This window comes from Tachypleus tridentatus, chromosome 8 (genome assembly GCF_004210375.1).
Source record: "Tachypleus tridentatus isolate NWPU-2018 chromosome 8, ASM421037v1, whole genome shotgun sequence".
NCBI lineage: Eukaryota > Metazoa > Arthropoda > Merostomata > Xiphosura > Limulidae > Tachypleus > Tachypleus tridentatus.
In genome coordinates this window covers 44,140,184-44,153,619 of record NC_134832.1, presented here as the reverse complement: position 1 = coordinate 44,153,619, position 13,436 = coordinate 44,140,184, and the positions used below count along the sequence as shown (strand labels likewise).

At 29.7% G+C, this 13,436-nt stretch overlaps 1 protein-coding gene across 3 annotated transcripts in view; it reads left to right on the top strand.

Annotated features, from left to right (window-relative positions):
* Window positions 1–13,436, top strand: part of wts (serine/threonine-protein kinase warts) — a 66,272-nt gene that overhangs the window by 3,567 nt on the left and 49,269 nt on the right. For all 3 annotated transcript variants that reach the window (XM_076448665.1, XM_076448668.1, XM_076448667.1), the window contains exon 2: window positions 5,853–6,825. In XM_076448665.1, coding sequence (XP_076304780.1) covers window positions 6,274–6,825 — 552 coding nt within the window. In that variant the 5' untranslated portion in view covers window positions 5,853–6,273. The remainder of the gene's footprint in view (window positions 1–5,852; window positions 6,826–13,436) is intronic.

Sequence of the window (13,436 nt, the reverse complement as noted above, 5' to 3'; positions counted from 1 at the left end):
TAAAATAATGCATAGGTTGTGGATAAATAAAATCCATAATGATCCAGTGAAACATTTTCAAGTTTCAATCAATGCAAAAATATGCTCAGTGCATTTCAAATTTAATGATGTTTTAGCACTGATACATGCTTTTTGATTTGTCAGTACATAAAGCTTAATCATATTTTTGAAATCTTCTCAGATCAGAATTTGGAAAGAATGATTTTTCAGCCAATAGTTATTAAAATTAGGTATGTTTGTCACAAGACAACAGTATTAGGACTATTATAGCAATCCATACTATTATATATTGAATGTCTTATTACTAGTATAGTTAATTATAACAGTCTTTGACAGCTTAGAAAATTTAAACTATAACAGTAGTTAAATGTGTATATTCAGTAGTCTGTTTTAATAACAACAGTGATATTATATTTAGTTAAGTATATCTATGCATTTTGAATTAGAATTTGTCATATGAAAATATCCAAGTTTAATGATAATTTTTATTTTTTGTCTTTTACATTAAATATGTCACAAATATCGTGGCCCTGCTAGGTAACCATGAACTATGAATTTGAGGAAACTGTCTTAGACTGGTTATTGACATGTCGTCCCTAACAAGATTAGATGATCAATATACATTCCCTTTGTAGCTTTATCAAATGTGATTATCTGGTTACGATCAATTTTTTATCAGCATTTATTACTACAAAGTATTTCTTATTTTTTGAATGAGAATAATTGGGGGAAACCAACAAATGAACTTCAGATGCTGTATTTATATGTACAGAGGTTGTTAGCAAGAGGTCCTGTTATGACAGCCATTATATATAAGGTATGATGAAAAATAATTTTTTACCATAATGAAAGGTGATATTGTTCGATAAATTCTGTCTCACTCTTGCTTTTAATTTTGTATTTTGGCTACTCAAGTTTCAGTCTGCATCCAATTGACCAAAGCTTAGTAAAGTGTTTACCAATAAAATGATTTTTTGCTTTTGACATTAAAACACTTTCTAGTCTAAATTCTAGTTCTGGGTATTTGAGATATTAATGTTTGAACGTTTTGCTCCGTGAGCTTTAATCAAGATATTTTAATGAGAAATGGCTTTTGCTTTCATTATTTTGTGTTTTAATTTGTAAGTTACTTTGCATTTTGTGTCAGTAACTATATTAAAAACAGTTTTTGTACATGCAAGTCCAGGATATCTGTCCTTGTTGGGAAATAGTTATGAATATCAAGTGACTAATGAAACTTTTGAATTTCAGAAAAGGTTTTGATGATTTAGCTGATATGTATACATAATTTGTGAGTGTGCTACTACTACACAACATATATAAATATGTGATAGTGAAACAATAACTAACAAGTATTTGTAGTACTTTTTGTTTTGCAGTGTGTTCAAATATAATTCTTTTAAAACTAATTACTTTCAGACATGAGATCAAATTTTGTCTTTAGGAGACTTAAGCATTATGCAGTTACTATAGTAAACAAATGTGTGCTTTGTACCCTGTGAACTGGATTTTTTTTTGGTCATTTAGTTAGTTGGATATCATGGCTGTCTTTTGTTTTATGTAATTGATGATTAGTCCACAATTATGAAATGTCCAAAAACAAGTAACTGTACCAAACGTAAGTGATAATCAACAACAAAATGTAAAAAAGGTATGGTATTATCTCTATCAAGGAATTGGGTCACTGTACATGTGTATTAAGCACTGCTGTCTAGACATATTCTGTAATTTTGCTAAAATGAAACCTTCCAAATAAATATCTTGCACATGTTGTAAAAGTTGACTTTCTCAGCTGTAACACTTTGTGCATATATTAAGTTATATGATAGTAATTAAATTTTGTCTTTTATGCTGCTATTATATTTGTAAATGCTTAAATTTTTGGTGGCAAGTTTATATACAGTGATATGATTGTAGGCTGTGAAATTAGAGATGTCGTAGTTTAGATATTTAAGTTGTATAAGGAATGGTTTTTAGTTTTAAAAACAAAAGTTTTGAAACTTTTGACCTAATCTATCAAAATATAAATGTTCTTAGCTTCTAGATATTGACAAGTTTTTAGATTATGGTCATCTTTTAGACATTACTTTTAGACAGGATAATAACTGAAGGAGAAGAGAAAGGTGTATATTATGTATATTTCTAAATAAACTATTATGTAATGTTTGTAGTATGAACAGGAATAGCTCTTTTAAGTCAAACTACACAGGAGTCCATAAAGTGAATAATGTAGTGTGACATTTTTAGTGAAATGTTTCATTTACAAGAATTAATGGTGGATATAGAAAAGTCATAAAAGATTTTTGTCATTGTAAGCTCACCATTTTGGGGTGAGTATAATTATTTGTTCAACAGATTTCCTATTTAAAAATTTATTTTTAACTGACTTGTAATACATGTGATTAAAATAGTAACTCTTGTTACTGAAAGGTGTTTCTAATTACAATATTGGCTTTTTTTTGTTGTTATTCTCTGAAACAAGAGTGAAACTACAGAACTTAATTCTTTCAGGTAGGAACAGAATAAAATAATCATTAATCTCAGGTTTTTCTGTTTTTTTTTCCCTTTTTATTAGCTATATGTTTGGGTGCCAGCAATAGTAAGTGTGGATTGTAATATATCTGATTCAAATTTATTACTCATCAGAATCTCTGTCAGCCTACTATCAAATTGAAATTTTAAGCAATTTTAGGATAAATTAATCTATGAGGCCTTCGGTAGGGTTTGAGTTTTTCTTTCCAAAATTGTAATTAGATCTCAAATTGGTCAAGAGATGACAGAATTATGAGCTAAAAGTTTGTACATGAAAAACCAGGAGACATTCTATGAGCTGCTATGCCACAGTTAAAAAAGTAGGAATGTACAACTAATTCTAGCCTAGTGAGAAAAAGTCAGTAATTTAATCTAGAAATTGTCTGTTCAGCTTCTGAATTACAAACATGTTTATTGTCTATAGCAATTACACTTCATTTGAATGTCTTTAAACATAGCAACAGGCATTGATGATTTCACTTATATTTTTATTAAGACAGAAAACTAGTGTTTAGACGGGTTTCAGCTTAGACCATAAAATACATATATAAGATTATATATTTGTATGTGATGTCACAAACTCTGTTTTTGTCTGGTCTTCACAGTGTTATTCTGGAAAGTACTTATTTTTCTTTTATGGTAAATTTTAAGGCTAACTTATTTGAGCACATTGTAACTGAAGTATAAAAGGTATAATGGTATTTCTGTGGCTTGCTGCCCCAAGCTGTGCTGATAAATCTTGAAGAAGCAAAAACTGCAGTCCACAGCACAGGGTACAAGTAATCAAAGAATGCACTAGGCCTCTTGTGTCACAGATTCTTTTTTTCAACTTAACCTCTGGTGAAGAAGAAATCCTTAATAAACATGCACATTCCCCCATTCTTACTGTAGAATTATATTGAATAACTTGTGAGAAATTTGTTTCTTAACATTATGTGTGGAAAGTTATAGATATTTCTAAAGTGTTGTGTATTAGTTTATGTGGAATATTCTAGAAGTATCTAGACAGTGCTCAGCATGTAAATAATGAAAGTAATTTCTAGATATTTCTGTTAAATTAGTGCATATATATTTCTGTTAAATTGCTAACTAGTGTATATTTCTAGATATTTTTGAAGTTGGTTTGTTTTTGTGTGTGTTTGTTTGTGTTTTAACTATGTAACAGAGTCAGTAGTAGATCTTCAGTCATTGAAGTTAGGTCAGTGGTATGACAACATTGTATATTCCTCATCAAGATCTTTTACCAGCCTAGCTAGTGTGTTTAGTAGTATAATGGTGAATGGTCAATTGACTTTAGTGGTATTTTTTTATGGTCAAACAGAATGAAAAGTTATTAGGTTAGTATTAGACTGATATTTTCTTAATATCAACTGATACTAATATGTGAGGGAATTGGCCAATATGACCAATACAAATAATGCTATATTGGCACATTGTTAGAAACCAGGTTGGTAGAAGTCTTATCTATATTGAATATATTATACCTATGATTTATTTTCTAAGTAGTAGCTTCATTATTTAATTGAACTTATTAAATGCATTAGAATTTTTACAATGCCATATAAAGGACTCCAGTAAAATGAATTTATTACAACATTTATAATGTAAACAATATTATTGCATCTAACAATTACTCATCATAACACACATCTAACAATGGAAACATTATTACTTCATTACATAAACAACATATATGAATTGTCCACTATAAAATAAAATGTTATATTTGTACTGTTTTCTTTTTTCTCAAATTTTAGTTGTAAAATAAAGGATTGTGTAATAAGTTGTTATAATAGGTCTCCACATTTTCACAGAAACTCAATATTTTTTTTAACCCTTAAATGCAAAGAATATAGTAGGTAGCAGCATCAGTTGATGGTGACTGCAGTTTAAAGGTTAAATTCTAAAGGTTTTATTATAAACCTTATCATAGAAAATGTCATATTAGAATAATAATTCTTATATGCAGGACATTTCACTTTACATATCTTTTTAAGTTAAGATCATGTTTGAAAATTTCATTTTTTTAATGATATTAAAAAATAAGTTTACAACCTGTATCTGTTTCGTTTTCAAATTTGTTTATAAGCTATTTAAGGATATTCATCTTAAGAATTTTTCAAATTTCATATGTTTACTTTGGCTCTCAAGCATTTATTTTTTAAAATGTTCAGAGTGACAGTTGTGTATTTATAGGCTTTTGACATGTCCTTATAGTATCACAGTATACATGTAATTTTGTATCAAGTTGATTTGTCAGTTTTAGGAAGCTTAACATATGGTTTGTCCATACTAAATATGCAGTAGTTTTGTATGTATTGAGAAGAGAGCTTGTTGACAGCATCTTTTTTGTTTTTTCATAAAACTGAGAGATTGAACTTTCACTTATTAGTTATCCTCTGTGTTACTAAATGCAAAGAATAGTCTTTTTGAAAATATCAATATAATGAATAATTTTGTGTCATAAAAGCCAAAGTTTAAAAATTATAAGTACATTAGAACTAAAGTCAAAGTCCAAAATTAGTAAAATGAGATTAATAAATTTGTGGCACTTTTATTTATTTATTATTATTTTTAATCACCATAATTTTATTAGCATAATAGTATTTTTAATAGAATTCCAAGTTTTAGTTCAAAGGCAGAAGAGACTCTTAGTTAAAAAAAAAAAGCTATACCTTTGGGCATTGCTAAATAAAATAAACACAAGTTAATTGTCTTTCAATATCGTCTATGATTATGAGTGATGTCAATTTATCAGTTAACAGACTAGAAATATTTTCCATAAAATCATTGCTTTGACTTTGGTTGAGTAAATGTACAACATAGGCCTCTTATAGTTATTTTAAGTGTCAGGTTACATTTAATTTGTTTTCATAGGAAATAGAATATGCTAATTTTTTTATACATAGTATTTATATGAAACTTAAAATATTTAATGATTATCCTGTTTTCTTTAAACTTCATTTATGAGATCTAGTTATATCAACATCAAGAATTTTGTATATGGTGAAACTGTTAAAAGAAACAGCTGATACTATACTGAACTTTTTATAATTTGATTCATTTAACTCTTTTCCACACTTTCAGGAGTTAATATATATATAGTGTGTATGTCTTGGGCACATATATGTAAATGAAAGTTGTTTTTCTTAGATGTTTATAAATACAGTGAGGCCTCACAAATACTAAGGCTTTGTAATGAGAAGAGAGTAAAAGTTTTGTTTTGGAAATGGTGGATATATTTGGCATAACATGTGGAATTTTTCAAATAAGTTTCAGTACAATGTAAACATTTGAACTTTTTTTTTTTTTTTTCTAAGGTGTAGATATGCAGCATGAGTGATTTCTGTTGCTGTCTGTAATGGAGGTGCATTATCTCATGGCTAGTGATGAAGGTTGATTTGTCAGACTCTCAAGATTGTTGATCATACTTCATTATATCAGGAAGTGCATATCATTGTTTGGATATTGTGTTTTTGTGTGTCACAGGAGACCTGCTTTAAGTCTGTTAGGCTGAAAATACCAGCTTAGTGAAGTTATTTCTGGTAGTGGTGTAGTTTAATGGCCTTGGGGAGGAATTGGAGCAGTGGTTTCAAAAGCTGTTACTGTCTTTGTGGCTTCTATGAGCCATGCCATCGTTGAAGCTGCCAAGAATCACGAAGGTTACCCTTGACACAGGCAGGACTGAAAGTGTTTGCTTCTACACAACTAAGATCCATTGCTGCTAAAAATACACAACTTATGATTCGGAGAGAAGGGGAGAATCAGACACGCTCAAAAAACCTTCTCCCGAACTCTCCAGTCAGTGCTGCTGTAGGGAGCCAGTGGCAGATGCTACGGGACATCAAAGATAGTCTGGGTCATCTGCGCAGAGAAGCTGTTTCTGTAGTTGTCACTAGTGGTTCATCTGTTGTTTCGCCATCTCTTGGCCCACTCTCGACCCCACCAAAGTTGGAGCCCATGCAGATTAAGGCAGAATATAACACAATGAATGCCGTCCAACAGCATTCTGCCGGTGGAGGGGGTGCTGTTAAATCCACCAGTGATGACTACAGACAAAAAGCACTTGCACAGATTCGAAATAGCTTGTTGCCTTTTGCAAATAGTGATCGGCCCAGCAATGGTAGAAGTGAATTAAGTAGTGCTAGTAGCACAGGGAGTGATTATAGCTGTCCAAGTCAGGTCACTGGGAGTGGAAGCAGCAGTGGGGTAAGCTCTGGTTCTAATGGATTAGACAGACACCCTAATGTTCAACGACTCTATCTGGAGCTACTTACTGCAGGTTACAATGAGGTAAGTGAAAGAGAATGTTTTGTTCTTTGCGATTGCTGCTACTAAACTTTACAAGTTGAGTAACAGTGATGTGCATAAATATACTAGCTATTATATATATGAAAGTCTGAATAATAATAGTTGGTCAGATGCTAACCTCTTTATATCAAAATTCTGCAATAACACATTTTTATGACATTTTTCTTTAAATGACAGACAATTGTTTTTTTTAAAAGGACCAATACAAAGGCTTGTATAAAACCAAATATAAGTAAGACATCTTTCACTGACATTCTTAGTTAAGTGTGTCATTATTTATATGGTAGAGAATGATACACTATCCAATAACTGTCAGAAAATGTGTAAAAGAGAAAAGGTCATGCACATAATGAAATTTTTTGGAAAAAATATGAAGTATTAGTAATGTAGTCATTAAACAGAGGTCATTTTATTGTTAAGTAAAATAAAACAGGAATTATATACTTTGTAAAATCAGTGTGTAATGATGTTTGTGGAACCATTTAATTGATTGTTATTTGTGAGAGGCTTGTTATTAAAGAAATATTTGAACATTTACTTTCAAGAAATATCTTAAGATACTCGTATTATCTAAAATATCTTGCTGTATTTTCATCAGTATTAGTTATTATTTTGTGAATTTTTTATTGAAATTGGTAAATGACTTGTGAAGTATAAAAACATTTTAATGGCCTTGTTTATTTTTTATTTTAAGGTTTTATCAAGTAGTAAAATTTTAGAATAATAAAAAACTTTTGTATGTATTATAATAATAATAATAATAATAACAGATAGGATTAAAAAGTTTGGTGTTTAACAACTTCAGGAGTGATTTTGCATTGGTATATTTTTTTTACGGTGATCTTTCATTTTTACGATCAAGTTGGTCAACATGTCCATAATGTGTGAAATGTAGGTTGGGCGTAATACTGAGATTAAACCCTAGAACTTAAGTATGGTTGGTCCAATAAATGTTTACATTAATTAATTTAAGGTGAATTAAATACAGTGTTTCTCAAAACTTTACAAGATGCTACTTTTAAAGTCAGTTATAAATTGAACTGCCAACAAAAATGTTCTTGGATTTAGTTTGTTAAATACAAAACTCAAATGCCACTTAATTAAGTTTAAGGTAGATTTTACTTGAAACTGTTACATTTTTGGCTGGGTTATAGAGGACTTTATAATGTTTTACTGAAGTATTTTACCCATCTAGTAGGATCTATACATAGGCAGAAGATAAAAACAATTTTAATTATTCTATAAAGAAGTATTTTGCCTACAAGAAGTTTTTACAGGATTGCTGGTTATTCATCACTAATATATTTTGGTAGGCAAGTATAGTAATACTTTGACAGAATTTTAAATATGACTTACAGAGAGTGGACCTCATGAATCCAGTTATCATAATTTTTAGTTACTATTGTTTTATAAGGTGACCCTTATATTCAGCATTTTCATTATTTATGTGTTATTACACACTTCTGTAGTTACACATTGTTTGATTACTTTCACTCATAAGTTCTTGAATTATTTTTGGTATTGCTTTTCTTGTACAATGATTGTTGATTAGGCCTAAATAACATATTGCTAAAACTGTGCAGGCAGTGAATGATCTGTTGGTAGATAGACAACTTGTTGTCTTTCTAGCTAAGTTCAGGGTTTTTTAGAGAATTACATTTTCTTTGTTTAATTTCAGCTCATTGAGATTCTTGTTTATATTCTTAGTATTTTTGTATAACTTGTCATCCCCTTAGTGCCTCAGCAGTAAGCTTGTAATGCTAAAATTCATGGGGTTCAATCCCAGTTGTGTAGTCACTGTATGGATGGTATGATAAATAGTTTTGTTTGAATGTTTAACTTGCAGTTTATGCTATATATATTCAAATATGGAAGTAGCTTTTTAAAGGATTAAATATATTTTGGTATGAATTAACTATTGAGGGGAGCATATAATTATACCACATGTAAAAATATTACATATTACAAAATAGATGTTTCTCATGTTGTTAGTTATCTTCATTATAGTTTTGTTTTGTAGAATTTTCAAAGTCAACATTTATTTATTTTCCTATTTATTGTAATCACATATTTCTTTTATAATATTATATGTTTAAAGTTTTTTCTCTGACAACTTTGTCTTACTCTTATCAGGTTGACTGCTCAGGATTTTTAGAAATAGCTTCTGTAACAACTGAAAATATGTTGTATACACTGCACTTGTAGTGCCATCTGTCTTTAGTTCTTAGCTAGGGAAATCATTGACTTGTGTTAAACACTGTATAAATATAAAACTTGTATTTAAAAGATGGATCGTGAGACATCAGAACTGTTAAAAAATTTAGAAATTTTCATTTTGTTACAATTTTAATTCTCAAGGGTATTTATTTCAACAAGATACTAGCTAATTATCATATATATATATATTAGATTTTCAAAATAAAGGCAAGGATAAGACATTTGATAACAAACTCTTTTTGAGTTATGATCCATTCAGTTTGATTATCCATTGTAAAGTTTGAGATTTAGGAGGCAGGATGTCCATTAAGCATTCCTTGTTGGCTGCACAAGTGCCAACAGAATATATGTAACCAAAGGATGCTTTTTTGTTTTCTCTATTCACAGTGATAATTTTCTAAGATTTATAAATATAAAGAATATTTCCATCAATATCTGATTACAGTAAATAACAAACCATTATATCGTTTAAGTGGCTCATTAAACATTAATTCTTTTGCTTTGATGAGCTGCATATTGCTAAGGTTATGTACATGTTTTAGCATATTTACATATAGTCTGATGATATCAAACAAGCAGTTACACCAAGTTCTTTAAACTTTCCTGAATATAAACTATTGTTATATTAAAATTATTTAACAACTTCACCAAAAGTGCTTCCAATATTTTATGTAGATCCCTAAGACTTGTTGAACTGCTACATTAGTGTACTGGTTGTGTCAAATTATTTTGATTTTTTTTTGTGAGGAGTTATTAAATTGTTAATATCAAATGTATTGCTACTAAACTGAATAACTTTTTTGGAACTGAACTGATTCAGTCTCAATCATTCAGTGCTTGTAATTATACTGTATCCATTTGTACATACTACACTAACATTTGTGAGCTTAACTTTTCTGAACTTTCAAAAACTTAGTCATTAAAATAATGAGTTTCTCTAGCAAACATCAAAATTAAAACATGAAAAATAAGTTTATAACAGCATAGAGAAAGTTAAAATTGCTAAGAGGGAAACAAGTATCAAAGCAGCTTTGTAATTTTCTTTTTGTAGAGTGATTTTAAAGATGTGTTTCTATTTTCATATTTTTTCCTCATGTTGAAATAACAATTGCTTATTATTTGGTAAAGTATTTTATTAAGTGAGACTAAAATCAAAGTTCCAAATGTTTTGTGAAAATATATAAAATAAAGAAAAGGAATGATCTGTGTACTTACTGAACTTTTTGTGACAGATAAAAAAGAAATTAATATTTCTGTTTCTTTTACTGAAGTATTTCTGTTTTCGTTAGGTTACAGTTAATAAAAATAAATATCAGAATTCTGTTTAGTCTTAGTATTAACTCACATAGCCTGTTGAAATAAAACTTTTGAAATAAATAAAAATTATCATAGGCTTGCATCCTGCTCAATTGCCTGTTTTGAGAAACATAATAATTAGTAACTTGAAATAATTAAACTTGAAAGTAATGGTTCATATGATCTGTATTATACAGAGGGTTGAATATGTTATATTAAAATGATTTTGAATGTGCTGTTAAGCAAGTCACATAAGCAACCACAGCTGATTCAAAGTTCTTGTGATACTGCATGTATCAAAACTACTATTTGACCATGGTACTTTGTAGGTAATTTGATACCACCAGAAATTGATTAATTTTGAAACATTTTATGGAAAGGCCTTTTCTGAAACTAAATATTTATACACTTAAATCAAAGAGAGGTGTTCTGAGCAGTTAGTGACAAAAGCTATCTGTTACAAGGAGCCTTGAGTGACACAGTCATGAAAGATCTCCATTCATGAGAAAACAACACAAGTTTCTTCCACAGCACATCTTTTCATGTGTGACATACCTCAAGCATTTGAAGAATGAAATAAAATGACATTAAGTCATTCTCTATTTAACAATGTGTTGATTCTCCAAAATCATTTTATATAATATATTTCACCTATGTATTAACACTTAACCACAAGTTACCAAGAAATTTATCAGCAAGAAAATAATTTGGTTTGAAAAAAAAAAAGTACTTTTGGTTGTATCAATTAAAAAGATTTGTTGTTTGGAAGCACATTTATTTGTAATGTCATCATCTTTTTAAATAGTTCATTATACATGAAATTTTAATAATTATCAAGTTATTCAAAATATACCTGGTCAGTCAGTAGCAGTAAACAAGGATTTTCTTTGAAATATTTAGTGCAACATATGTTTTTTTGTATATGTATGTAGTTCCCAGTTTGATACAATTATTGGTAAAGTGTAGTGGGGATTTAAAAAGAAATACATGAAATGGAAGTTTCAACTTGGATGAGGAATCTACTTTTAGAAGATTGTAGAAAGTTTGACTGGGTGGTGAATGAAACTATGAGGAAATGTATAATGTATTTTTTTTATAACACATTTAAAAAACGTTTGTCTTCCAATCTCCTGTTGTATTTCTCTAAGTTGTTGTTTTGAAGTTTCATTTTTGTTCAGCCAAGATTAGTTTGTTCATTTTTCTTTGCTATTTATATAACAAATAAATGATATATGTGATAAATAGTAGTTAAAAAGTGTATTAGTAACCATTCTGTTTAATATTTAGAATGCCCAAGAATACAGTACCAGCAAATTCCTCCTTTTTTGTTGACTATATTAAAACTTGACTATTTGTTACATTTTACTACAGTTTTTAAAACTGATTTTTGCTGTGCATATAATTTTACTGTGTGATCTTATCTAATTTGATTGAGTTGACAAATGTCAGACACGAATCTGTATGTGTTTATATATTATTGTCCAGGCACACACTAGTTGAGTATCAAATTGACACACATTTCTTGAGTTCATTTGGTTTGCATGGTGTGTTTTGTGTTACATTAGATATGTTGAATAGTTCACATTTACAATGTTTCAAAATGTATACACAAGCTTAAAGTTTAGTTACGTCAGGTTGAAGTTCTTAAAAAGTCCGTTTTCGTAAAACTGTGTATTATAAATTTCATTTTTATGAAATTTGTAGAGACCTAGATCGACTTCTTCAGTTCTGATTTTAACAGTACTATACAGTTTACTTTAATAGTAGATGTTTATCCATTTATTTATTTTGGAAAGAGCCTTTGTTATTCCCATGGTCTTTGTCAGATCAAATACTCTAGGTCATGTGTAAGACTGCGTTTAAGTAACACTACACCCATATGACTCAGATATCTGCTATTTCGCTCGCATGTTTTATTATATTTTGGAAATATTTCAGATAAAGTAGGTGTTATTACTGAGAAAACGTGTAGGTTTGAGTTTCTGATCTGATAAGAAACATGACAACTGGTTGACGTAATTAATCGACAGTAAGTAGGGGACCTGTATTTCAAGTCAAGATAGTTATAAATCTCTACCATCACGATATTGATTACGTTAAGTGATTTTCGAGAAGACGTATGTTTAACTTTGAAAGAAGAAACCTACTTACATATTTAATTCAAATTCCTTGAAATGGTGTTTCAGTTTTGTCGTATAGTTATGACCGGCCGTCGAGTTATGCGGTGAAAAATTGTTACATTGACCCCAAAGTAAACATGGAGATGTTTACTGAATTCTTGTTGACAGTATGAACATACCGAGATGAGCCGTTGATACGGCAACTAATATGAAATATTTTGTACATACTGCAGTGATAGCATAGTGTTGACGAGGCATGGGTGGATATTTAAATATTGATACAATGTAAGCTGAACGCAGAATTTTAGTAGACGACATAATATGTAATTCTTTATCTCACATTTTTTTATTTTACCTATGAGAGTTTAGGGTCGACAGACTTTAGGATGTTCAGAGACACGGCCTACACGTTTTAATAAGAGTAAATATATACACTAACTCTTCTAATATAGAGGTCTCTGTTCCTAAATATCCCGAGGCTTGCACACACACACACAAAGTGAAAATGAGTTAAGGGTATAAGGAATTTGAAATGTATCCTTTGCAAGGGGTGGAGTGCAAGCCAAATAAGAAAATACGCATGAAGATATTTTTATTTGCTAGATATTTATTTTATTTTTACTGTTGACATCAGAATATACAGGCTTATTGTGTCGCGTCATCCCACTGCTGGTAGTTAGCAGTTCGTAATCATCGAACACCAAAGAACTCGATTTCGTGACGTTGCATATTCTTGTAAAATGTATAATCATCTTAATTGACACTGTTTTCCAACAACATACAATTGTATTTTGATTAAGTAACAAAACTGTTGTTAATATAATTATATCCCACTAGCTAATGAGATGACTCATCGTGTGGTTTAGGGTTGAAACTTGTTTTGGGTTAGTTATTTGTCAAGCTGTTAAACATCATTGCATTCTTTACTCGGAGCAAATAATGTATTACCAGTAATAATAT